Below are 25,875 nucleotides of genomic sequence, written 5' to 3' on the forward strand. Positions count from 1 at the left end.
AATGTTAATCTCTTGGTAGAAACCCAGATACTTCCTGAAGCACGAGTCAAAACTAAATGGAAACAAGCATTACTCAGTTCTACTGCTTTGTGAAGTTACATGCACTTACTAACAGAAAGTAAGGTGACACTTTGCTGTGCTATTGTTCATTTGACCATAAAAGCGCTATAAAGACGAGTCGTTTAAGACAAAGTTCCTCTTCCACATTTTATTCTTACTAATACTGCCAGAGATGTAAAGACGTAAAGTCAGTTTGGAATGAACCTCCAAAACAAATATAAATGTCAACAAAGCACATGCGTCTTAGAAAGGAGCTACTCGGGCACATGCATTAGGTAGCTTTTAAGGAGTTGGACGTGGATGATGTTGGGAAGCCCCACATGTAACTGCAAGAAGCACAGTTCCCGGCCCCTCCCCCATTCCCCCATGGGGTGCTAAGGGAGCAGTGCCGTGTACATGTAAACGGCATCAGCTGCCCCATTCTCAAGATAGTTTCCTGCTGTTTTAAAACTAGCAATATGTATTATTAAAGAGGGACAAGACAGTGAGGTTTAATACTATAAGCTATAATTATAAACAGGTAGCATTTACTAAGCCTTTGTTGAAATAACAGCACAAGATTAGGTTTTCTTTAATAGTGAGTTGTACACCAAGTTATGTGTTAATCGAGTCATTTTTGAGGTTTTCTCTATAACGTTGCATTTTCTTCACTTGCAATTCGTGGGCAGTTCACTCTATATATAATCTGCTATATGTATTCTGCTATATATAATATATACACACAATATCTTATGCATTATACATAGATTAGATAACGTTAACCAGTATGACCTATATCTATGAATAACAGCAACACAAAATTATTGCACTTCGTCAGTTTATGTATAGTGAAGAAATGCCAACCAGTGTCTCCCAAACTTTATACAAACACGACTATTGTGTGTCAGGTGTATGTTCTGTTACTCCACCTCATTCTACTCAAAAAGAAGCGTAGAAATGAAACAGACGAAAGAATAATGGAATAATTAAGCACCGGTGAACAAGTTGCGTACACGTGATCACCCCGCAGCGCTGGATGTGCACGCGCCGCGACGGTCGTTGGCTGGGGAGTGCGCGCCTAGGAGTGCAACAGCTGCATAGTGTGAGATTTACAAACACTGAGTCGCTAACGCTAGCTAGCTACAAGTTGGCTAAAGTATATATCAGGAGAGAAGAAGGGAAAAAGTTTGTTGTTTTACTTTAAGAGAAGTGAGAGAGCTATTCGTGTTCGTTTAGGGCGTGCTCGATGTGGTCTGTTAAAATGCTGGTGGGTATCGGTAAGTGCTTTTCTTTATGTGGTTTGTGAGCCATTCTTCTATCAGTAGCTAGCTTAGCTAACAGGCGAGCGGTGCATCCTCGCGAGGCGCAGCACCTTGTTTGTAACTTTCTGCCGCGCGCTTCTTCATTCACTCTTGCGAGCGGAACGTGCGGCGCCGGCGAGCCTCGGTTCACGCGCAAACCGAATACTGCGCATCATTTTAACGAATAAATCAATTATACATATGACAGGAGGGCAATACCGACGAATCATGCCATTATACATTATTGAGCAAACTACTGTAATATGCTGGTAACAAAGCAGCCTTGTATTGTACATTAGTTCATATGACTTGGCTTATATTCCCCATATAGCCACCACTACCTATTAGCTTAAGTGGGTCATAAGTATTATAACGAGTAGTTCGGACGGAAGCTGACATACGGAAATAGTTGGCTAGCTGGTTTACTGATAGATGAACTAACTCCTGCTGTACTGGGAGCATCTGAAGAGCCGCTATAGCCATTATCTTCTGAGTTTCACTAGTTAGAGGCGGGTTCCCGGAGTCTTCATTTGATTTTGGAACATAATGGGTAATTAGTTTTTCTTTATACTGAGAAATTATTCTATATTATATATTCTTCCTTCACCAAAACTGTATATGAACTTTAAAATTTAAAACTTAAAAATGGCTTAATTGATAACTTTCAGTTAAAGGTCGTCGAATGTATTTTTTCCACAAATATGATAATTATATGCACTTATATTCCCAATGCATACATGTTTATATATGTATTCATATATTACACATGAAAAGTATGAGTGTGATTCTTGTCAATATGACTCATTATGTACTGACTTGTACAGCAGTCCTGCAGAAATTAAAGTAAAAGCTTAAACACGTGTCAGGAAATGAGCGATATTTCACTGGCTGGCAGAAAACAGTGGGATCCTGTCCTTGAGGGACTCGCAGCTCCCTGGCGGTCATGTTTCTAGGCGAAGGAGAAGCGTCTTTCTTTCACATCGGCTCGAAAATCTCCATGTCATAACGCTCCATTTCCTACTACATATTCGGGTGAAGCGTAATGTTCGGCGTGGCGAAGCGAGTTACACTGCAAGCCCGTTTTAAAAGTAGAACGACGGCAGGTAAACGCTCGCCGAGTAATGAATGAGTGCTTTCTGGTATCTAAAAGTCTACTAAAAGCCATCAGAGCACGAATAACAATAGTAACAGCGTAAGCATCCACGCAATCAGCCCGTATGGGTGTGTTGAGGATCCCTTAGATTTGGGCTCCCTGGCCGCGTCAAGAATAACAGGTTTTATGTGTCATGCACTTTCTACATATACTATAATAACACAAAATAATCTTTTCGATTGAATAATTTGCCTAGGCGGAATGAAGGGTGAGTCCGTTTGATTTTAAAGTTCATATCAAGCTGCTGCGGATTGTTTGGAAAAAAACACCACGTTGGGCTTTAAGACGTTTAACTATCTTTACGAGAAGTACGAGAAGTTTGCGGTTAAACGGTAGGGGTGTCATCTATGCGCGAATGGCGAACTTCGCTCCCTGCTCTGTTTTCCTGCATTATTCACATTGTATGACTTTCTTTTCTTCCTTCCTTAGTTGAATTAGCACCTGGTGGAGCATTTGATCTTTTTTTTTCCGGCGTGTGGGATTTTTAAAAGTCATTTGGCCGCATAGTATGCTGTGCATAACGAGTCTCTCTCTCTCTCTCTCGCTCTCTCTCTCTCTCTCTCTCTCTTTCTCGGATCATGCTCGAAAGCTTCAGATGATTTTTGCCAGAATGTAACAAGCCGTTGTTCTTTTGTATGGGTCCCAGGCGATTCATGGAGAGCCCTGCAACAAAAGAATTAGGGGAAGCAACAGCTGGCCCCTAGACCTGCTTGCAGCAGAAACCAGTGTCTTGGGATTACACTAGTTTTCAGTTGCTTCTGTATTAGCCAGGGTGTATTTTTCTGCTTCCTATGATAATACTGATTAGTGATCTTAAAAAGTAGGAGTGTAGTTTTTGAAGTGAAATATTTAGATGGAAAATTAAAAAAAAAAAATCTCCAGGAAGATTATTGCTGTGTTCTTGCTGACGTTTGTGAAAGCAGAATTCTGGCCTCCATGTGTTGGTGATAATCTGGTAAACTTTAGCGGAAGGTGGGATGGATACTGGAGCTTCTCATATAGGGCTGGCGGGCTGCCAGATTAAGGGCGAAAGCAGAGAGAAACTTGTTTTACTTGATCCCTGGGCAGACACCTAACGGGCAGGCAGTAAACATGCTTGTCATTCATTTGTGGGGAGGATTGGAAAAATAGGTTTTGAAATGACTGTTACTGGCTTTGTCTGAGTGTTTGATATGCCCACAGCATGGTATGTGGATTATTTGATCCTGTATGAAGTGTTAAAAGCACAGAGTTTTTCAAAGTAAAACATAACTTTTATAAAAATGGAATATTTCAGTCACAAGCAATATGTGTGGTTTGATTCTTGGTAGTTGTTTTTTTTTCATATCAGAAGTATTCTGCAGCTTATTTCTGTTTGAGGACGTTGCAGTCCTTGACAAGCTCGATGAGGAATGCCATTTTGGAGTGTGTATTGTCAGCACTTGTGTTAAACTGCAGGATAAAGGCTTGGGATAAAAATGGAAGCTGCATTCTCTGCTTGTAGACGTTCTGTCTTTCACTTTCTTTTTTTATGTAGTGTTGTGTGTGTAGCTGTTGGTGTAGTTCTGCTTTGTGAAGATGGCGCTGAGGAAGTTTTGTTAAAATGGGAATGTTGCCCTTTTTTTATAGAGAATAGCTCCTTTGAATAAAACTTTCCCTCTGGTGGGGGAATTTTTATCCAGTAGAATTGAAACCTTAGTCAGGATATTTGTGTCTTTTTCTGTATCTGATTTTTTTTAGGCGGTGCGATATCTGACTTGAAAACGTCTCGCTGCGCATTTTAGGTTATCCCGTTCGGATGTCTGGGTGCAGGAATGAAGTAGCCTCTCTGTTGTGGTCTTCAGTCAGAAACAGATGTTTGTGGCCTTGTCAAACTGCAAATGTGGTTTGCAGGATTTTTGTCTCTAGATTTAGCAGTAGTTTGGTGGAACAGTTATGTAAAAACTCATTGCCTTGATAGAAATGTGGTGAGAAGGTTTCCTAGCTTTCATATCTCTTTTGCCTGCTCTTCTCCAGAAGGTGTAGGATTAAGTCTCTCAGATCAAACACAATGCAGCACAGAAGCCAGAAAAGCAGAAATGAAGCCCATTGTCTTGACAATTGACTTTTTAAATGAGGCAGCTGTAAATAAGGTCTCTTATAAGGTTTGTTTTTGCCATTAGCAGAAATCCGCCTCTTCTGGGCCTGTCAATGTCCAATTTTACTTCCACAGTGACTTTATGGTACTGGTTTAATGATGGTATTTCGTATTTTGCTTTAGCAAGTTGTTAATTCAGTGTTTTTGTGTTTGTAGTTCATGCTGTATTTAAAATTTTTATTCCCTGTAGTTTATTCCCAATAGTTTATTCATATTTCTTATGCCAAAACTGAATAGGTCATAAATGTGGCGTTTTACAGACAGGCTTCTGGTGTTGGGACTTGCTTGATTTATTTGGTTGCATTGCTCATTGTATGTCCCTTTGTTTGGCCTGCAGTGTTGGTGTCTTTTCTTTGGTTTAAAGAAACTTCTCATCTGAGCAGATGACCTACGTCGTTCCCCTTGTAGTGTCGTTTCACTCTGTAGTACGCAAGTTAGTCGCTCGACCCGACGCCAGGGGAAGTGTGACGTTAGATCAGTCGTGCTAAACTTGACGTTTATGCTGCATGGATTCCTTATACCTGCAAAAGAATGGGCAGTATCACAAGACGGTTCAGTTTTGTGATGCTTTGCATTAAGGAAATCTGTTAAACCTGTTGAATATTATTTCCTGTTCCATTTAAAGTGTGTGTGTAGGTGATACTGGTAGTGTCCAGTTTCTTTTCTCCAGATGTATGGAGATGAATGCATTGCAGGACCTAAACTCATGCCTTTTTTCCCCCCTCCCTTTTTTATTTCTTTACAGGTACCACGTGTGACAAGCTATTGCTGACTGTGTCAAGATAAGAATCTGTCAGGCCAGACTCTGGTATAACTAATAGTCAAGCCTCGACTTTCTCGCGGGGGACTCGCGGAATTTCTCATGGCCGTTTGTGAAGTTTTTGGCGGCGGTTTTTGGCGTTATATATTGGGGCTCCGGTGATGTGCAGCAGGAAGCCAAAAGGATTTTTGAAAATTACTTTTCCGGCCAGTTTTCCCCTCTTGTTGTCCGCAAGGTCAAAATCAATTGCTTAATTTTTTGGGTCTTTTTTTCTGAGGCTTCCGAATTGCATTTGAGACAATTATTGCTTCTGTTCTCTGTGAGCCATGCCCACTCACCCACTGATATCGTACATAGAGAGTCCCGACGGACTGGGACAGGACCTTCTAAACGATGCCAACGCCAACATGCCCGGCATGGGCTCCAGCATGACGCCGCACGGCACCGTTGCCGAGAAGCCCGCCGACGGCAGCCAGACGGCCGACTGCATGTTCTGCGACCGGACATTCCAGCACCAGGATGAGCTGAGTCCGCATGTGCTCACCCAGCATCCCACCACGTTGTTTGGGCCAGCCGTGCTGCGCGTGGAGGCGGAGTTCTTGAGCCCCAGCGAGCGGATCCGACCTCCGGCGGCGGAGGCGGACGACGACCTCAGCTGCGTGGTGTGCGGCCAGTCCGTGCAGGACGCCAGCGAACTTGAGGCCCACATGAGGAAGCACAGGGACTCCTTCACCTATAGCTGTGGCCTATGTGGCAGGCGGTTCCGGGAACCCTGGTTCCTCAAGAACCACATGAGGACTCACGGTGGCAAGGCTGGCGCCAGGAACAAGGTGCAGCAGGACCTGGAGAGCCCTGCCACCATCAACCACGTGGTGGTGGACCAGGCAGCCGTGCCAACCGTCAGCTCCCCGTATCGCATGTGCATGGTCTGCGGCTTCTTCTTCCCCAATAAGGACGTCCTGGCAGAGCACAGCAAGGTGCACAACCGAGACTCAGACCCCAACGAAGACGAGGGCGCGTGCAAGGAGCCTTGCATTTCGCAGGAGGCCTCGCTCTCCCAGCAGTCCTTCCTGAAGCTCCTGGGGCTCCGTCCGCCGCCGGTGTCAAACACGAGGGCCCGTTCGGAGAGGCCCGCCAGGTGGATCGCCGAGCTGGACCCCTTTAACACCTACCAGGCCTGGCAACTGGCCACGAAGGGCAAGATCGCCGTGGGGCCGGGGTTGGCCAAGGATCTGGGTCCCGATGCCGGCTCCGACGTCGAGGATTCCGGCTCGGACAAGGAGGAGCTGGGAGAGATCTGGTCCGGGGGCCGTAGCAGCAAGTCCAAGGACGGCTTCAAGCGCGAGCTGAGGTCGAAGCGCTTCGGTGGGGGGACCCCGTCGCCAGAGCCAGACCCCAAGTCGTTGGCCAAAGAGAAGCCGACCCGGTGTAAAGACTGTGGCAAGACATTTCGAACCTACCACCAGCTGGTTTTGCACTCCAGGGTGCACAAGAAAGACAGGGGCGGTGCCGAGAGCCCCACCACGTCTGTGGATGGCAAGCAGGGCGCTCAGCTGGACCGTGCCGAGGAGGCCTCGGAGGACGGCTCGGAGGAGGGAGGGCCAGCTGACGCCTGTCAGTCAGGTAAGGGCCTTGGCCTCCACAAACCCCGCAGTGTCAGTCTCACCCAGAGGGACGAGGGCCAGACCTCAGCACCCTGCGGTCCGTGGGCCAGTGTCCCCTTTATGTGTCTCTAGTAGCTTTGCATAGAGAACCGACTGTGCTGTATTTTGAAAAGCTGCCGTGCTTTTCCAGATTAATTCAGTTTTAAATGACTAAATTGGCCCTTTAACTGAAAAGCCTATAAAATTAATGTAGCTCAGGGGGATAAATGATTCACTGTGTTAGTAGGTTTGTAATTAGTTGTCCTGTATTTCATATATCTTTTATGTATGTAACTGAGTGCTATACCCTTCCTGTGCTGCATTCTGCTTAAATGCAGTGGATGCTTTGCCCTGATTTTCTTTCGTTAACAGGCTTCTGCCCTAAGCCAAGTAGCTGGGGCTGTGCTCAGCGAAACCAGTGTTTCTATCCAGTGAAAGATCAGAGTCCAAGCAGCAGCAGCTGCATTAAGTTGGGGGGGGTGGGTCCTGTTATAGGGGATGGAAGTTTTCATTGGCTCAGAGTCGAATGACCGCATGGTTAATCTGCAGAATAAACCATTTTGAACATTCTCTGGATTGTTTCTCTGCCGTGTAAATGAAAAAGAAGCTCTTCATTACACATGATGTTAATCATGCTTATCAATAAGTTATTGCTTGTCATAGCAAAAAAAAAAATGTTGAAAGAATTAAAAAGAGCATGATTCAGTGGAATATGAAATGAGGAACTTGGGAGAGAATAAGAGAATAGTCTAAAAATGAAACGTGTTTTTAAGGTAATTTTTGCAGCTAAGCAAGAAGGAAGTGTGTAGAAGGTTGGAAAAGATGTTCTTCCCCAGATGTTGTTTCTGTGTTTTTTTCTTTTTCTTCTCCAGTGCATTAGGCTGCCATTAAGGCCGAGCTGCTCATATTGTAAAGAGTAGCAAACAAGCTAATTTTGGCTGCCTCTTGCAGATACACTGTGAAAATGTCACATGATAAACCACGACCTGTTAAAAAAGGAAAAAAAAAGTATTCTAAAAGACAGTCTCACTGCCTCTCTTTCTTAAAATAGATGAAGCCATCATTAGCATTTGGATAATGTTGTTTTATTCCCTCCCCTGCTAATTTGATCTTTTTTTAAAAAGAACTAGTAGGATGAAAGTCTGTCATGATTCCTTGCATCCACTTTTCTGTGTTTGAACTCCCTCTACTGGTTAAATCATGGAATAACTACTGAAAGAAACTGACTCTAGTGGCAACTTTGTTGTAAAAATATAACCTTTGCCTCTCTGTGTACCACAGATAAAAGTGAAGATGGCTTTGACCCATCAAAGCTGAAGATTCTCGCACCCTTAAAGGAATGCAGTTACTGTGGAAAGTCTTTCCGTTCCAATTATTACCTCAATATTCACCTCAGGACGCATACAGGTTAATCTCACTATTATTACTTGAGGATGGGTGTTTTTTCAGAAGACGGTCCTGGGTCTTCAGGCCTGTTCTTCTGAATGTTTCTTAGCATACTTTGTTTGCTAATGGCTTTAACACGGCTGTTCCAGCAGTTAAAGTGTGTTTTAAATGCTAAGTTATAGTTATATGTAATGCAACAAAAAATGAGGGAAGGTGAAAATGTCGAATGTGTTTAAGTGATTTATTTATTTATTTCCCCCCCACCCCTACGGGTTTTACTGTTTACTACCGGACCTTCTCTCTCATTAGCATTTGGATAATGTTGTTTTATTCCCTCCCCTGCTAATTTGATCTTTTTTAAAAGAAGAACAAGTAGGATGAAAGTCTGTCATGATTCCTTGCATCCAGTTTTCTGTGTTTGAACTCCCTCTACTGGTTAAATCATGGAATAACTACTGAAGGAAGTTGACACTAGCGGCAACTTTGTTGTAAAAATATAACCTTTGCCTCTCTGTGTACCACAGATAAAAGTGAAGATGGCTTTGACCCATCAAAGCTGAAGATTCTCGCACCCTCAAAGGAATGCAGTTACTGTGGAAAGTCTTTCCGTTCCAATTATTACCTCAATATTCACCTCAGGACGCATACAGGTTAATCTCACTATTACTTGAGGATGGGTGTTTTTTCAGAAGACGGTCCTGGGTCTTCAGGCCTGTTCTTCTGAATGTTTCTTAGCATACTTTGTTTACTAATGGCTTTAACACGGCTGTTCCAGCAGTTAGTCTGTTTTAAATGCTAAGTTATAGTTATATGTAATGCAACAAAAAATGAGGGAAGGTGAAAATGTCGAATATGTTTGTGATTTATTTATCCCCCCCACCGCCACCCCTTGCGGGTTTTACTGTTTACTACCGGACCTTCTCTCTCATTGGCATTTGTGGTGTTTCAGACAGGTAGAATGTGTAATTTGTGACTCTTCTAAAATATCCCCATTTTACTTTGTAGAACATAGCATCTATCAGGGGCTGTACTGCTATTTCAAGCTGTTCCTGTTTTTGCAGGATGTTAGCCGTCTGTCCGTAATTTGCCTTATTTGCCGTGGTAAAGTCTTTACCTGGCAGTTCTTGAATTTTTGAAGCTTAAAATTGAGATCCTTAAAATGTTTTGCCCTTTGAAAATTTGAAGCAATAGCTGATTGGCTGCTGAAATTACTCTGTTTGGTCCAAGGCTGGATTGGGATTAAGAATTGGCTGTGGACTTTTAACCAGGCAGGCCCTCCAGACAGACAAGCCAGTAAATTTTGCTGAGCAGGGGAGGGTTCGAGGGAGGGATCGGGGGGGAGGGGGTGTAAAGGTTGCTGGAATGCCAGAAGGCCAGGCCAAGCCCGGTTCAGCCTGTCCAGTTTGTCTGACACCCGCTTTTACCGTCTGTTTCCTGCAGGTGAGAAACCTTACAAATGTGAACACTGCGATTACGCCGCGGCTCAGAAAACCTCCCTGCGATATCACCAAGACCGACGCCACAAGGACGTGCCCGAAACGGGGCCGTCTGTCAAATCCGTGTCGCCGTCTCCCACTCCCGAGGACTCCAAGGAAAAGGTGTGCTCCACGTTGGCTGGAAGCACTGAGGGCGCACAGAGGAACAATGGCGCCCCCTGCCTGGGAGGGGTGAGTGAAGCGGACGAGAAGGGGCCGAGCGACCCGGAGAAGGCGAGTACGGGGGCCGCCAACAGCGCCGCCTGCCGCGCCTCTCCCAAGGAGGAGGAAGCATCGGGCGTCGACCAGGAATGCGTAGAGTCGCCCTTAAACCTGTCCGTCAAGATGTCGCTTTCCGTCGCCATGGTGACGTTGCCGAGGAGCTCATTGGTCACCAGTGCCTGTCCCCTTTGCACCTTTAAGACCCTCTACCCAGAAGTCTTGCTGATGCACAAGGCACTCAGTCATAAGGAGAATGGGGATGCGGCCAAGAAGAGGCGCCCCCGCTTGTCATTGGCAGCCATCAAGCTGAGGCGCCACACAGGCTGTCCCCCCGCCCTGGAGGGCAAAGACGTCGCCCCGCTGCAGTCCCCCTACAGCAGGCACCCCCGCCGGACTAAATCCCCTCCCCCTCAGTCCGGCAAGCCCGCCGAGAAGCCGCCGCCCCCCCCCAGCCAGCATCCGCTGCCCTCCCAGGCCATCAGGCCCTCGCTGTCGGCGGAGCCCCGCCGTCCCACCCAGCCCAATCCGCATCTTGGGGCCCGGCCAGAGATCACCAGGTTACCGGAGCGGCACCCGGAACCGAATGGCAACTACCGACGGGACGGCGTCGCCGTGGGCGCCAGGCCGAGCCCCCCGGATCACAACGGGCCTGGACAGAAGGCCCGGCAAGCCCGGAACAGCGCCGTCTGGCCCGCGGACACCATGCGCTCGTGCTTGTCCGCTCGCTTCGGCAGCCTCTCGCAGATGGACTTCGGGGAGCCGCACACCAAGAGGCGGAAGTTTTCCGGCACCACGGTGCGGGATCCGGAAGCCGGCGAGGCCTGGCAGGGTGACATCCATGGCCGACTGCTGCCCCCAGGGAAGAATAGTAACATCAGAGCCCCAGCGCCCAGGAGCCCCGCCTCTAAAATGCCTCAGTCCTTGGCCCCTGCCAAATCGACCTCCACACCAGCGGGAGACATGGACTGGAACGTGATCAACATCCTGAGGTCGTACAGCCCCAGCGACCTGGCTTCCCTCTACCATCCTGTCGTGGCCGGGTCCAGCCATGGGGGTGTCCTCTCCTCCACAGCAGGTGAGCGCGTCCCGCTAATTTAACCCGTCGCTGGGCTCTCCTCTGCTGGGTGTCTCGGTGTCCAGACTCCACTCGCCTCGGGCCACGCAAGCAAGCTGCTGCTGGACTCTGTCGCTAAGAAATAGGCTTATTTAGGCCAGGATGGGTGTCGTATCTCTCTTCCTCATTATAATCGGGGGTTTTGATTTGAGCAAGGTGTTCAATGTTCCAAGCCCGCTCAGTGCATACAGTTACTCAATTTATTTCAAAAATATTAATTTATTAATATTTGGATCCATGAACCTAGTGAACTGTCCAAAAATAGCATGTTGCAAATTCTATTGTAATAAGAATAGTCATTTGACAACAAAAGTATGTACTTTAAACTTTATATTTATAGTATATAAGTGAAATTTGTGTGTGTGTGTGTGTGTGTGTGTGTGTGTGTGTGTGTGTAAGGAAATAAGTAAATGGGGGTGGAAAGCTAAGGACAAGTTTAAGCTTAGTTAAAAATCCCTGCAATCCTCTCAGATAAGCGCTAGAAAAAATGTCACATTGGCAACAAATATAATGCTTCGTTTTGAGCAGTCCCTGGTTCCACTAGACCCGTCTCTGCCAAAACAGAGATTGTTATACTGGTGGTACCTGACTCTCAGAATATTTACTGAAATGGCTTTTTGAATTGGATTTAGAACGAAACCCCAGTTTTACAAGGCAGTTTTTGTGATGGCTCGGTGTTTAAACAAGCCTGAAGTTGCAGTCTAAATAGTCCTGTCTTAAAGGCATTCATCACAGAAATAATTTGTGTGACTTCTGGGTTTGTTGCAGCACTAAAACCTCTGGGTATGGCCCAGTAAAGAATTATAATGGAGCAAAAATTAGTGGTGTATTCTGGTCCATCTTAATAGCGGGAGATTAGCATGTTATGTTGTGCAGACTTTACTGTTGGCCAAAGTTTTGTTGTAAGTAAATTGATAGGCTGTGTAGTGTCTGTCAAGTAATAAATGGTAATTTATTACATGGTAATTTATTACAGCAAAACATTGTAGAAGAAGAAGAAGCTTTATTTGTCATTGCATAAAATACATGGTATCAAACACAGCAAAATTAATGGTTTGCTGTAATTGCTTAAGCTTTTATCAGCTTAGGTATCTGAAAGCTGACTGGTTTAAAATATGATAGCTGGTTGGGTATCTGTTCTCTGTAGTACTCTGGAGTGTTTGGGATTTACTAATGTCTGCCACTAACGTTACAGCATAATGTTTCTTGAGTATTTTAGCATATTTTCCACAGTATCTCCATTATATATACAGATTGCTAACAGTGTGGTTAAAGTGGAGCTGCTTAGTTTTGCTTTTCCGGCCGCTGCAGACTTGAGATTTTTAAAGAAAGGCATCACACGCACCAAATGAAAATGAGGTTAGTAATGAGGTTATTTCCTAAACTAATCTTTTTTGTGACACTGCGTAGCCTAAGAGCAATTTGACGCTGGTGAATATCTATACTGGGATCCTTAATAGAAGAGACTCGACACTGCCCATTGGAAAGATGTTTGTTTTGCGTTTGTGTGTGAATGCAGCCTTTCAGGTGTGATCGGCTTGTTCACCGGCCAGATTCGCCAGGCCCTTCAGGATCTTACTGAACATTTATAAACGGCGCAGCGTAGTGAAGCCCAGAGCTTTGCACACCCACTTATCGCCTGACTCTGTAACTTTGGGGCTTTTCCATTTCCTCCCCAGAAAAATCAGTGTAGTGACCTTTGCTCTGCGCGCAAATTATTCTACATCATAGAGCCATCTCTGAGTACAGATCAGCAGCTCCGCTCGCTGAAGGCTAAGGGGCTCGTCCCTGGCCCAGAAACTGGCACCCGGCCCAGGGTGACCCGCCATTACTGTAACCGTCTGCCCCCCCTCCCCCAGCAGACTCTCCAGACACATTTTTTTTGATATGGTTTTTTCTTTTTCCTTTCCCACAGCAGCCGACTGCAGACCCCGTTCATTCGCGTTTCCTTTCATGTTTTCCTCTTTGTACGTTTCCGTTGCGCCTTGCGTCTCTACATTGTGGCCACGTGGCCACACTTGGCTGTTATGAGAATGGCGCCACACTGTGGCCACGGTGCTCACACTTGGCTGTTATGAGAATGGCGCCACACTGTGGCCACACTCGGCTGTTATGAGAATGGCACGCCACGTGATTCGGCAGGAATCAAATATGTTCTTCATATTTTACCTGGAAGCTTTATACAATGTATTATTTAGGGAGCGATTACAATATGCAAGCACAGGTAGTTGTTTTTTAAAAGTCTAATAAAAGATGCATCTTAAGGTAGTAAGGCACTCTTAAGCTGAGGCAGCGGTGGGAGGCTTGCAAAACTACAGCTGTTGACTCAGGCCGCCCGTGTCGGTGCTGATGAGCCAATGTGTTCGGGGTCAACAGCCAGTCCAAAGTAACCCACCCAGCGCCTTGTGCAGGGCTGCTCGCCGCAGCACCTCATGTTTCTGTGGTTTTTGTCACTTGGTGGTGTGTGTGTGTGTGTGTGTGTGTGTGTGTGTGTGTGTGTGTGTGTGTGTGTGTGTGTGTGTGTGTGTGTGTGTGTGTGTGTGTGTGTGTGTGTGTGTGTGGTGGGGGGGGGGGGGGGGCTCACATTCTAGACCCTCTAGTTACCAGCCCTGCTCTCCAGCATCAACCACAGCTCTCGTATTCAACCCCGTATCCTCCTGGAGTTTTTTTTTTATTTTTTTTTTTTTATACCCATGGTGTTGAGTAGCTACGTTCTCCAGAAAGCTTGCTTGTCTGTGTCGCTCGGCGTTTCTGGATCTCCACGCTACTCATGTGGGGAATTGCCCCGATCGCTCTTCCTAAATCTTCCACAGCACTGCTTTTTAAAGCGCCTCTCGTGACGCACTCGGCGACACGTTTAATCGAGCAGTTTCCCCTCTCTTCCTAGGAAATAGGCCATTGCTCTATCAACATTACCTGAATAACGTGCTACAAAGGAGACACAATTTCAGCACTATGAGTAATGCACGCTGTGGACCTACTGATAAGAATGCTTAGAACATCATTTGTCAGATGATGGTAAATTCCTTGATTGACCTCTCTGTACTTACTGTAAATTGCTTTCAATTGTGCCCTGGGGGAACTGATGTTAAAATGAGTCTCCTCTCTCTCCCCACCCACCCCCCCCCACCCAACTCACTCAAGGTTCAAAGGCTGCTAAAGATCCCATGCAGCCAATGTCATCCATGCGTCACGACACGAGGACTTCGGCGGAAAGGAAGACGTAACCCACTGACATAAGCTGTGACCTGTGTGTGTCTGCAAACACTACTCTGAACGGCGTTGGCAAAGCTAACGAGATGTATTACATTGTGTGTGTCTGCATATTGCATTTTCATGACTTTAGCATGAGCACATCAGATGTAAACTATAAGGATGTATGTGCTTAGAGAACTTTGGGGAAAATAAAATTTGAGTGACTAGGGAGTAGATTTCACTTGTGAATTTTTTATTTTTCTTGGTTGCTGCTTGGGGGTTTTGACTTGAGTGCCAGACTACAAGCCACTGACCATCCCAGCACATGAGCTTCATGACCAAGGGTACAGGATAGGTTGCCCCCCAACTCTCTCATCTGTTTCTTCATATGTTGAAAACAACTTGAATGGAGTCAAGAAGTAATAAGAATGTCAGACGATGTCATAACATCTAAGGCGTTCATACAAGGACATTAAGCAACGTCGTGTTCGACATCACGATATAGTAAGAACTTAAATGGAGGATGGGTGTGGGGTCTCGGCCTGCAACGAGTAGTCCGACGCTAGCTAGGGGACATCCGTGTTGAACAAATCTATGGGAGAATCCCGGAAGTTGGTTGCTGCTTTGTTACGCAGTTTGATTCATCACACTGCCTGTTGGTGTACTTGGGGTGTACAGAACCACTGAAACACTCAAATCCACGCATCAGGATGCATATTGTCTTCAGAGTGCCTGGTCATTATATATTTTTTTAATTGACTGAGATTGAATGTGTAGGAAACTTATAGATTGCAAGAAATAATTGTTCTGATGTGGCTTCACACATTTGGTGTGGCCGGTTAAACTAGCCTGGGTGCCTTCGCACGACATCCGGAGGGAATCTTGGGGCAACGCTGTGCCTTTTTAAACGCTTCCCGGGGTGTCATTTTTGTTTCAGTGACCTCCTTTTGTCCTTGAAGTAGTATTTAATTAACTCTGCCGTCTGCCACCACAATTAGATCCTCACCATCTGAACGGTCAGCTTCGGCCGTTAGTAATAAACTCATCAGTGACTGCGAAGCTGCCGGTGATGCAGAAACCTCTCTCAGGTGGGGTCTGGCTTTAGCTGTGAGAATATCAGGTCTGCAATTGAACATCGTCAAAAATCGTGCTTTTAGGGAATGTTGGTTACACACTTTATATATAAATATAAATAATGTTTTGATATTTGAATGTTTTTGTTTGGTTGGCAGCATTTATACATCTTGGGTTTATTTATTTTGCTTTCTTTTTGTATTTCTTGAATGTAAAAACATTTCTGGACGTGTTCGTCCTTTGGCATTTATCAATTGGTGACCGAGAGACTTTTATTGCAGGGAACACTGCAGAGGTCACCGATTGGGTTCTGCGTGTCTAATTAGGTAATTTCCTGTGTCATTCGTTTTTGGAGAGTATTAACCCTTAAAATGTAAAGTTAGTTTCCTATGTTTTTCTGCGTGAGGGTTTTATAAGAACTATTGAATTTTGTCTCCCCCTTTTTTTGCTGGAACTAAACTTGAAACCACTTATAGCCATAAATTCCTGGCTGAAAAGAATAGTATTTTTATTTGTTTAAATCACTGTATTCAGATAGGGGGTTCATTTATAATTTTCTTTATTTTTTTGCTGTAATTATTAGCTTGGATTAAGAATAATTTCAAGTGAACTGTACTGGGTGACATCCACCTCATACGTGTGTGTTTATATTTGGTCCAGATTGTGTCACAGGGTAACTTGCATAATTCATTTCTTTTTTCCAAAATATAAAAATGTACCTGTGAATAATCGTTCCTGATCTGAGCCATATCTAATACATTCTCCAGCCCTGATTGTTACATTTTATTTTGTGTGCATTTTGTGAATGTTTTGTCATCCAAGTGTCTGTGTAGCGCAGCTCTTGTTTCAAGCTCCCTGGACATTTAAACACTGAGAAATAGCGGCAGCTGCTAACTCCAACACTGCCCCCAAACACACATCTCCGATAGCAAGATTTATTCCAGACACAAAATGGAAGTAAGCATAACTAAGGCGATACAAGGGCTTGTTTTGTCCTGTCTAAATCACACTCTAACACTTAGTTGGAAATGTTTTATTGTTCCTTACACATGCCTTTTATGTATATTGTAGGAAGCATCCTGATTTTGCATGCACTCCTACACATTTTGAGCAATTTCTGAACATGGCAGTAGTAGAAATATTCATTTTTTACAGTTGGAATATCTGGATATGAGCATTGCAATATATTTATTACAAGTCATACTGTATGCCTGGAACAAAACTGGTGTAAGCGTACTCTGAGTGCTGTGCTTGAGTTGAACTGTAATTGCATTCACTTGTAAATATAGATTTGGAGTTTTGCAGTTTGGCATTGTTTGTCTTTTTTCCTTTAGAGTTTCTTTCATTGCATCCAAGTTTGGAAGGAAGCTAATCTACATTTGAAGCACACCTTTGGATGAGCGCTATGCACCATTTGAGGTCCTGTTTTTAGTTAGATTTAAATTTTTTTTTTTTTTAGTTTAATGAAGATGGATTTAACAGTTTTGGGTAGTATGATGTACACAAAGTATTTATATAATTTGTTCTGCTATGTGTTAATGTTATTCTGAGGTGAATTCAAATCATTAAAATAGACCCTCAAACTGATGCAGCCCTGCAATATTTTTAGGCGTTCTCTTTTGGACACAAGTTGAAATGTAAACGTTTGGCAGACTGCTGTTTATAAATATAATGAGTCCAAATGTTTTTGCGGCTCTTCGGTGCTCAGAGTCCATTTAAGTAATTGCTCAGTGTAGAAAACTTGCAGCCCTACGACATATAACTCCAATTCAGATTGCGAAACGGTCGCTAGAGGGCAGTGTTTACAACCTGTAAATCCGAGTAGGACCCGCGAGAGGACGGGCGGCATGAGGTATGCGTACAATGACGCAGCCTGGGTTTTAAGTGACGTTTGGATCCTGTTTTTGTTATCTATGGTAGAATGAGTTCGGCTAATGTACTGTTATCAGATATTGTTTATATAGTCGAAAAGGCCTGTGATGTGCTTTTGGTGGTCCTGTACAGATTATTTAGAGCTTTAGTATGTGCTTATCCTAATCTAACTAGTTTACAATGTTTTACAATTTGCAAAAAAGCCACACATTCTCACTAACCCTAATAATCGGAGATGAGCGCATCACCGCGGTTTGCTCTCTCAAAGGAAAAATTACAAGGGACAGTCTCTAGCACATTAAAGACCTTCGACTTTAATTTTTTTTTTTAAAGTATACCACATCTGTTTTCTGTCACTTCCTGGAGGCTATTGCTGTGTAATCTATTGCATTAGCTCACATTAGTGCATATTGCCCAAGGGTCTGAGAATTCACAAATCACTAAATGAGCATTCACTTGGCAACGCGCTCCGATTCCCAGGCTCCGCAAACTTACAGCACATACAGGGAAGGATAAAAACTTCTTCCGAAGTATCACATGCAAATTGATGATGGCGATGATGATATTAATGACGATGAACCCCTCCCCAGATTCATTAAGTTAGCTCTGGGGTTTCTTTTGTGGCAAAATTTCAGCTTAAGCTTCTAAAAATATTTTTTCTTCAGAACAGCATTTTTCCTGCTTTGTTTTAGCTGAGTGAACTAGCTACTAATTGTGAGCCAGGGGAACGCGGAGCAGTTTTGAAGCCCTGAGCCCCTGACTGCCTCCTAGTTACAGCTTTGTGCATGGAGCGGATGGTTAGATGATACGACCAGTCCAGGTTAATGACAGAAGTATTCAAGCATTATGCAAACACGAATGCGCGGCTTTAACTTAGCAATGGGTCAGAATAAGCGTCATTCTGCCAGTTGCACTATTGACGGTAAGTAGTACTGCGTTTCAGAAGAGTATGCACGTTAAACACCAAATATATTGCAATAAAAGTTTTTTACGAGTGCAGAGAGAATCGTTAGAAATCGACGTATTAGTTTTCTGTTAACATGTTTTTGACAGAAATGCGTATTAAGTGCCAGACAGATTTTCAAGCTAAACATGTAGATGCCAGGTTTATGCTCGTAATGCGAGTTTACTGCCACCAGAAGGAGATACAGACCCAGTTGAGTAAGTCATGTTTCCTGTACCATATCAGAGGTCAGTTAAGATTTACAGCAAATATTTTAAAGACGGATAAGGACGCATAATAACGCTCATAGTCTGTCTGTATGACAAAATGCGCAGTTTTTTTACGATACTAAATATCTCTATTTTTCTGCAGTCAATCCCCCTCACCGTGAACTACTGAAATATACAGGATGCAATGAAATAATATACTTATTGTTATTGGTATACCGTTATAGGTGCTGTCTAAATAAATAGAATGATGCTGAACAATATTCGTACTGTTCCATACACCAAAAGTTAGAAAAGATTGCAGAAAGGCAAAATGTCGACGATTGCTGAGTTTGCAAGGTGTGTTGAAAATGGTTCAGATTTTAACCTTGGGGAACCTTCCGATTATTGAATTGCACTTAAACACAACCTTTACAGTACTGGGTAATCCCATCTAATGTACTACATATATAGAAACTAGGCCTACATTGGAAAATTGACTGAACATTATTCAGCTATGCAGCATGTTGGTTTGTGCAATTAATAAAATGTATTGGAAACTTAAATGATCGACAGTCACCACTGGCTAGAAATAAACTTTTTATCTAATGAGGTACCCTTCAGATTAATTCGTATAAAGTTACGATTGCAACATATACAGTATAAATATGCAAAAGTTCACGAGCAACTACCTCACCTATACTCGCGTAATTATCTCCTTTTTGTATGGGGTGATCTATCAATATCCACTAGGGGACATACGTTCGGGCAACAGCTGGGATTTTACGCTGAAAGGTGCGGTGTTTACGTCAGGCGCAATGCTATTTTTGTTGTAAATAATTCATGTATCCAATTCACCTATTATGTCAGTTTCTAAGCAACCTACCCTGCAGTCACAGAGAAGGTCACAAAGACTAACAGCTAGGATGACCGCAAAAGAAGAAACGTTCTTGTGTAGAGATCTAACAGTAAATTAGCAGTAATCTAATAATACGATATAAAAAAAATAACCTGGCACCGTGATTTTGACGGAATATGTATTGTTTGCCGTTAGGCCCGATGCGAAGCCATATTGCTGTAAGAGATTGTTACATGTTTAAGTATTGGGATACAAAAAGTTTCACATAATGTGATCTTCAACCACTACTATATCTAAACAATAATACATAAGACACCGCATGAGATATCTACGCTACAACTAAATAATTGACATTAACTTTCTATTTAGATTTTCTATTACACAGCAGGATGTATTTAGAAAATAACTAATTTCACCGGTTCGCGTTGTTTTACGTTCTGTTCTGTTTCAGAGAGAAGGTCACCATGACGACGCAATAATGACGCATAGATAAGAATCTCCTCACGTGGCGATATTTGACCCAAAAAGGCAACGAGAGAAAGGCATCGGAAGTGTTATCAGAGCGCAGCTTCCAAACTGTTTGATCCAATCATCATTCAGAATCTGGACTATCTGTTTGCTGTCTGTGCAGAGTGCGTGGAAGTGGTATCTGAAGTAGCTCAGTTTATTTGTGGCTGAAGTCAGCTACGTGATCATTTTGTCTTGAATTACAGCAAACATTTCTGAAACCTCTCCTAGATCTTGTACTAGATAATAATGATGGTTAGATTGATTACTGAACACTCCCTCTGGAGCAACGTTTAAGAAAATAACCTAAGGTTACGAAGACGCTGTTATTTTCCATTTTTTGTGAAACAGAAATGTAGTTAGGAGTCATCGTAATAATAAAAACGGCAAGACGCTTCCAAATAAATTACCATTATTAAAAATTCACACAATCAGTTGAACAATGAACTAAACCATTGATTCATGAAAATAAAACAAATTCGAGAACACTACTTTCTAAAAGTTTCACACTTTAACAAAGGAATCATATCTGTGCTATTATTTCAGATATTCACAAATGTAAATTATGACTCTTGGCTAATTATGCATTTTCCAGAAGGGGATAAAGGCACACTGTGTTGTGTGTATCTGCCTGCGAATTTGCCCTTGCGTTTAATGTAATGTGATTCCACAAACTTCAGACTGATTCAATGAACAGGTCATAAAGGTCTAATTAATGAACCTGGATCAAAAAGGGGAACAGAGCCTGAGTACCACTGGGCCAAAGTGAGCGATTGACAAGTTACAGACATCTATGTTTATATCCTGGCATGAAAAGCGCCACTTATTACCTAAAATAGTGTTAGGGCTAAAATCCATTCATAATTCATCTTCAAACTGCTTCTCCGGGTCAGGTTGGCTGGGGGTGGGATGGCTGAAGTCTACAGGGCGCAAGGTTGGGGGACACCATAGAAAGGGTGACTAAATAGTCATTTAAACATCAAAGCGTCAATTTGGCTGTTGTGCTCTGCAGCGGCAAAGGTACTGACGCCCATTTCTCTGTCTCATTATCACCCATGCGCTTGGGTTTCCATTCTAACAGCCTGTATATTTCGGTGCTCCGCTATACAATTATGACCTGCGACTGGTGACTAATGGCGGATTCATTGAAGTCTTTCATTCTAAGAGTGTGAAAGTAAAGTGTCAGTATGCATTTACTCATTTATTGACTCACTCCAGTCAATAACGCCGGCATATTTCCATAACCGCCTCTGCTTATTTTATCCAGAGCTGGCAAGCAGATTTTTGAAAATGTCTCACCTTTAAGTTGCTTAAAAATATTTTGGATGGCAAGTCTGTGGCTATTAGTATAAAAGGAGGTAGGTCTTGACAGTAGACTACACTTTAATTAATAAAAGTAATATCTAAGGCTGCACAATCCCTTAATCATCCATCCATCCATCCATCCATCCATATTGTAACTGCTTATTATAATCTGGCTCATTGGAGACCTGGAACTTATCCCAGGTGGCATAGTGTATGAGGTGGTTCAGTGGGCAGTGTTGGTTAGGGGTGAGGACATTGCATATTTACTCTCTTTCCTCACTCTGACCCTAGAATGTGGTTAGAATATGGATGGATGGATGGATTGATGGTTGGACAGATGAGTGGAGTGCATAGGCATGCATTTATTCTAATTGGATTCTCAGAATTGCCCGGAGTTATGACTGTTTGTGTGTAGTTGTCCTACCGCGGACTGCCGTCCCTTATGCCCAGCGGCTTAAAGCTTAGTTCACACTTCACTTTTCCGTGTGCATTTTTGGTGAAGAATGAATCGGCCCTAACTAATCTGCCAGGGTATCCATGCCTCTCCGACACTCCCGAACCCAGCCGTTCTTAACAAATACGGAAACAACATGAGTCAAGCTAACATTATACATTAACACATTTGACTAGTAATGACACTGAAGTTAGTGCCAAGGTACATGCGTATCTCAGACTGGTAAAGGGAAATGAATATGGTTAATTATTAGCTGGTTTTGGTGTTGGGTAGCTTAGCGGTTAGCACAGTCTCCGCAAACCTCCAGCGTTGTATGTTCAAATCCTGCCTCTGGCGGTGTGGAGTTTGCAGGTTCTGCCTGTGCTGCCTGTGCTGTGCGAGTGCTTGTGCCCTATGATGCATATTATGTATCCTAGTAGGTGCTTTGCTCACCGTGACTCTGTACTGCCCAAGCGGGTGGAAGATGGATGGATGATTTATATTGAAAAGATGCCAAATTCTTTTGACAGCAATGTCAAAGACAAGATGTTTTCTGGCGTTTGTAAGTAAAAATACTTAAGTAAATTTGACAATGACATTATAATGTTTGGTGGCATTTAAAAAAAATATTTTTGCATTTTCTCCAGAGAGCAGATTGACAAAAGTCGTACATCAAAACTGTGATTTGCCAATGTAGGACATTTTTTAAATTGTTAATGTTTTCTAGCCCTACCCAGTGAAAATGAACAAATCTTGGGCATTTCCCAATGCATGTATTTATTGAACATTAAGCTGATAGCATGCAGAGCTTTCTCTTTAACGTTTGTAGCCTGGAAACATTATCTTTCTTATATAAGGGATTTGTGGGAATAAACAACAAACATTTGTTGAATATCCAAAAATACTTTTATCTCATGATTCAGTTAGCCACCTAGCCATTCAGAGTTCAGCTGACTGAATCGTTTAGAGGTTGTCACCTTGGCAACGAGCACACAAACCAGTAAAACTGCAACGCCAAGACAGGATGAACATAATTTGTTCATCATCAGCATAATGCAGTTATTTCATACCGTGGTGAAATACATACCTGTAATTTTGTACAAGCAATATTACCAATAAAAAAAACAACATGACGAATGTTACTGTGAGATATGATGCTAATCTAGACTTAATCACCTCAATTAAAAGCATTTTTGAACATTAACATGCCTTGAACACTGTTCAGTGCCAATAATCTGTGCTCAGTACTACCCTGGATATCTGTCATCAGTGGTTTAAACAGGGGCTGGACCACAGGGTTACTGGCCCCAACTGAAATCTGATTGGTCCCTGGAGTTCCCCCTCCCCTGTCATTCACCAATTCAAAACATACGGTTGGCCCATTTGACACCTTTGAAGCACTCCCACCTTTAAAAAAAATCCTGGAATTGCCCCTGTTTGTTACCATGGTGAAAATGTGCAAAATCCAGTCATGGCCAAAAAAGACCAATGTTAGGAATGGAAGTGAAAAGTTATGAGGAAACATTAGTTCAGAGTTCTGCGAACAAAATGGCTGTAGACTTGTGTGCTTTGTTCTGCTTTTGGTCTTTTTGATTCGATGTTTTGGTATTAAGGGTGTCCACATGTTTAAAGAGAAGTTCCCTTCACAATGTTTAAATCACATCTTAACATTATGTAATGCTTGAGCTCTGTATGTTTGTCAATACTACTTTTCTTTTTTATTCTCAAATGAAAGTTTGAAGACTCATTCTATGGCTTTATGTTATCATTGGATATCTGACAGTGTTAATAAGAATAAGCTCAGTCTTGTTTTTAAAGATTAGAAATTAATTACCTGTGTCTTCAATTCATTTTTTGAATCTATTAAGCATCTAATAATGTGACAGTGTCCAGCGAGTATTTTGTCTGTGTGCGTTTTGATGTTTTTCTCAAATAACATTAATATGGAAACTTATTAAACTATTTATTGTTAGAACATAATGATCAAAACGTCTTTGATTTCATCATCATTGGAACATATTCTGGTTCTCATCCTTAGAGAATATGTCCAGGTTCTCTGAACCATATGCCTGTGGTCCCTTCCATTCCAGGCTCTCAAAAAGGAACATTTCTGAGTGCGATACAACTTTAACGACAGTATTTCATCATGATTCTGACATAATGATTCTCTGTGTTCACTTTTCTGACGCTACCTTCGAGTACGTCATTTTTTAAATCTTTGTTTTGCTATGATTAATATTAGGTCTATAATTTAGTGCACGATTCAGCACGTAATGTTCTTTCACGCCACCTTAACAATCATTCATCTGTATAAATCCCTCGTTTGACACAGAGAGTAGTTTTGCAAACACTCAACATGAACAAAAAAACCAGCTTAGAAACACAGAGTTTTAACATTTAGTCCTCAAAAGGCCTTTTTCCTTCCCCCATGTAAGTTCAACACACAAACAATCATTGCAAGTACTTGTTGCAGCATTATATCATTAAACAAGTATCAGTACCTGTAAAGAGTCAAACTGAAAGGATATGAATAGATCTCATTTTCTTCAATAGAGGACTGGAGGAGGAAGGAAGTGACGATTTCTTAATTCTGAATGCTACTTCACTTGTCGTAGGACAGTACAATGACGTGTAATGTCCCTCAGTTACCTTCAGACTCAATTCGTTCCTGGTGCCTCTCACCACGTCAAACTCTGCAGGCAGAATAATGGCCCTAATTTTTTTCCTTCCCCCTCCAGTGAAAGGCAACTGTTTCCCTTCGCTGAAAACATTTGGATTTGTGAAAATGGGCAGCCTTCAAACGTTCCAGCTTCTTATTTTCAGTAATGCCGTCATTCGTAATTGTTGCCTCCATGTTGTTCACTTACATGAATTAGCAATCAGGTCAGTAAAGCTACGCCGGTCATATTGTCGGTGTCGTCTGCTGGATTTAGGGACAGAAACTCTGCTCTGGGTGTGATTGCTCATGATTGTCACTCTATCCCCCTGTGGAAGAAGAGTAATGTAATGATTTCCACAAAAACAGCCCCTGGCTTCAGGAAAGGGATTTGGGTGTCTGGAGACAACTGAGGCCATATGGAGTGGGGTTGGATGGCAGGACATACGTACCGAATAATGGATGACGTGTCATGTTTCATGTTGCCGAGGAGCCGTCAAGAGATTTGGTTCAGGGAAATCAAAGGAAATGCATACAGCAAACAGGACCTGCTGTATTTAGCAGTTTTACCCATTTTGCAGTTCTTTCTCCCTCCAAGTAACTTTTGCTTAATTTAAAGATGTAACCTAATGCTTAGGAGGCATTTATTTGCCTGAAGTCTGTGTTTGGCTGCGTTATATTGATTATTTTTGGATATTTTGCAAACTAAGCTTTCTGGTAGCTAATATAACTTGCATTCCTGGGATAAACTTTGATATCTTCTTTTTTATTGCTTTGATTCACTGCCATAATACAGGCTGGGAATAATAGCGTGAGGTTTTATGGTCAAAAACTGGCAGCAGGGACAACTTATCATTGATGTTAAATATTCAGACAGCAGATGCCCAGGCTAGAATGTACATGCTGATTCTGTAGGATATTAATAATGAAATTGTTTTGAATCTCGAGGCACACGATGCTGATGACAACACTTCCAACACAGAATACCGTAATGTTATATTTCCAAATAGTCCTTATTTTTGTGAAGCCCATTTGAAATGTTTGTTCGTATTATTTATTTATTTAATTTGTTTGTTTGTTTATTTGCAAAAAGTGAATTTCTTTATGACACCTAATTAAGGTCTTTCTAAGGTGTTAAAAAAGAAAAACGTAGTGCACAGGTCCATGTTCTCTAACGAGGTTATGCAAATTTTTAATACTTGCAACTTTTGGACATATGAAAGGCCCAGGAGAACCCGAGTATTCCGCTGCAAAGCGGCGAGGATAATGCCATACTCAGCAGAAAAACTTCACCATTTCCTTCCTACTTATTTTTATTATCTTCTTTGTACGAGCCAGTGACATTCCAGATCCAGACCAGGAAAGACCTTAGCTGGAAATGGCTGGAAAACCACATTGCCGGCACGTTCTTGGGGAGCGTGTTGGGGCTTGGGGCATGGGGAAGCAGTTTTGCAGTGCTGCTGGATGTGGTCCCCCCCCCCCCCCTTTCCTCACCTTTGTTCCCCCTACCCCCGCGCTCCACCTGCATGCGAAATAAGCCCGGCATCTCGCCTGCGTCGCCTCCTCCTCTCTTGTCAGGACCACACTTAAGTGTCGTTTCCGATACCCATGAGTAA

At 43.0% G+C, this 25,875-nt stretch overlaps 1 protein-coding gene across 9 annotated transcripts; it reads left to right on the plus strand.

Moving 5' to 3' along the window:
- The first annotated feature begins 1,029 nt into the window (after window positions 1–1,029).
- Window positions 1,030–16,785, plus strand: znf217 (zinc finger protein 217). 9 transcript variants are annotated; one of them, XM_072713634.1, is made up of 7 exons: window positions 1,030–1,316; window positions 5,355–6,992; window positions 8,294–8,419; window positions 8,923–9,048; window positions 9,839–11,170; window positions 14,097–14,227; window positions 14,354–16,785. In XM_072713634.1, the coding sequence occupies exons 2-6, from the start codon at window positions 5,696–5,698 to the stop codon at window positions 14,204–14,206; spliced, it is 2,991 nt and encodes a 996-aa protein (XP_072569735.1). In that variant the 5' UTR covers window positions 1,030–1,316; window positions 5,355–5,695; the 3' UTR covers window positions 14,207–14,227; window positions 14,354–16,785. The 9 variants fall into 9 exon arrangements, with proteins under 9 accessions (XP_072569735.1, XP_072569739.1, XP_072569742.1 ...); XM_072713638.1 differs by having other exon boundaries at window positions 1,030–1,306; XM_072713637.1 differs by lacking the exon at window positions 1,030–1,316 and adding an exon at window positions 1,361–1,890.
- Window positions 16,786–25,875: the final 9,090 nt, after the last annotated feature.

The sequence above is a fragment of the Paramormyrops kingsleyae genome, chromosome 6 (genome assembly GCF_048594095.1).
Source record: "Paramormyrops kingsleyae isolate MSU_618 chromosome 6, PKINGS_0.4, whole genome shotgun sequence".
Classification (NCBI taxonomy): domain Eukaryota; kingdom Metazoa; phylum Chordata; class Actinopteri; order Osteoglossiformes; family Mormyridae; genus Paramormyrops; species Paramormyrops kingsleyae.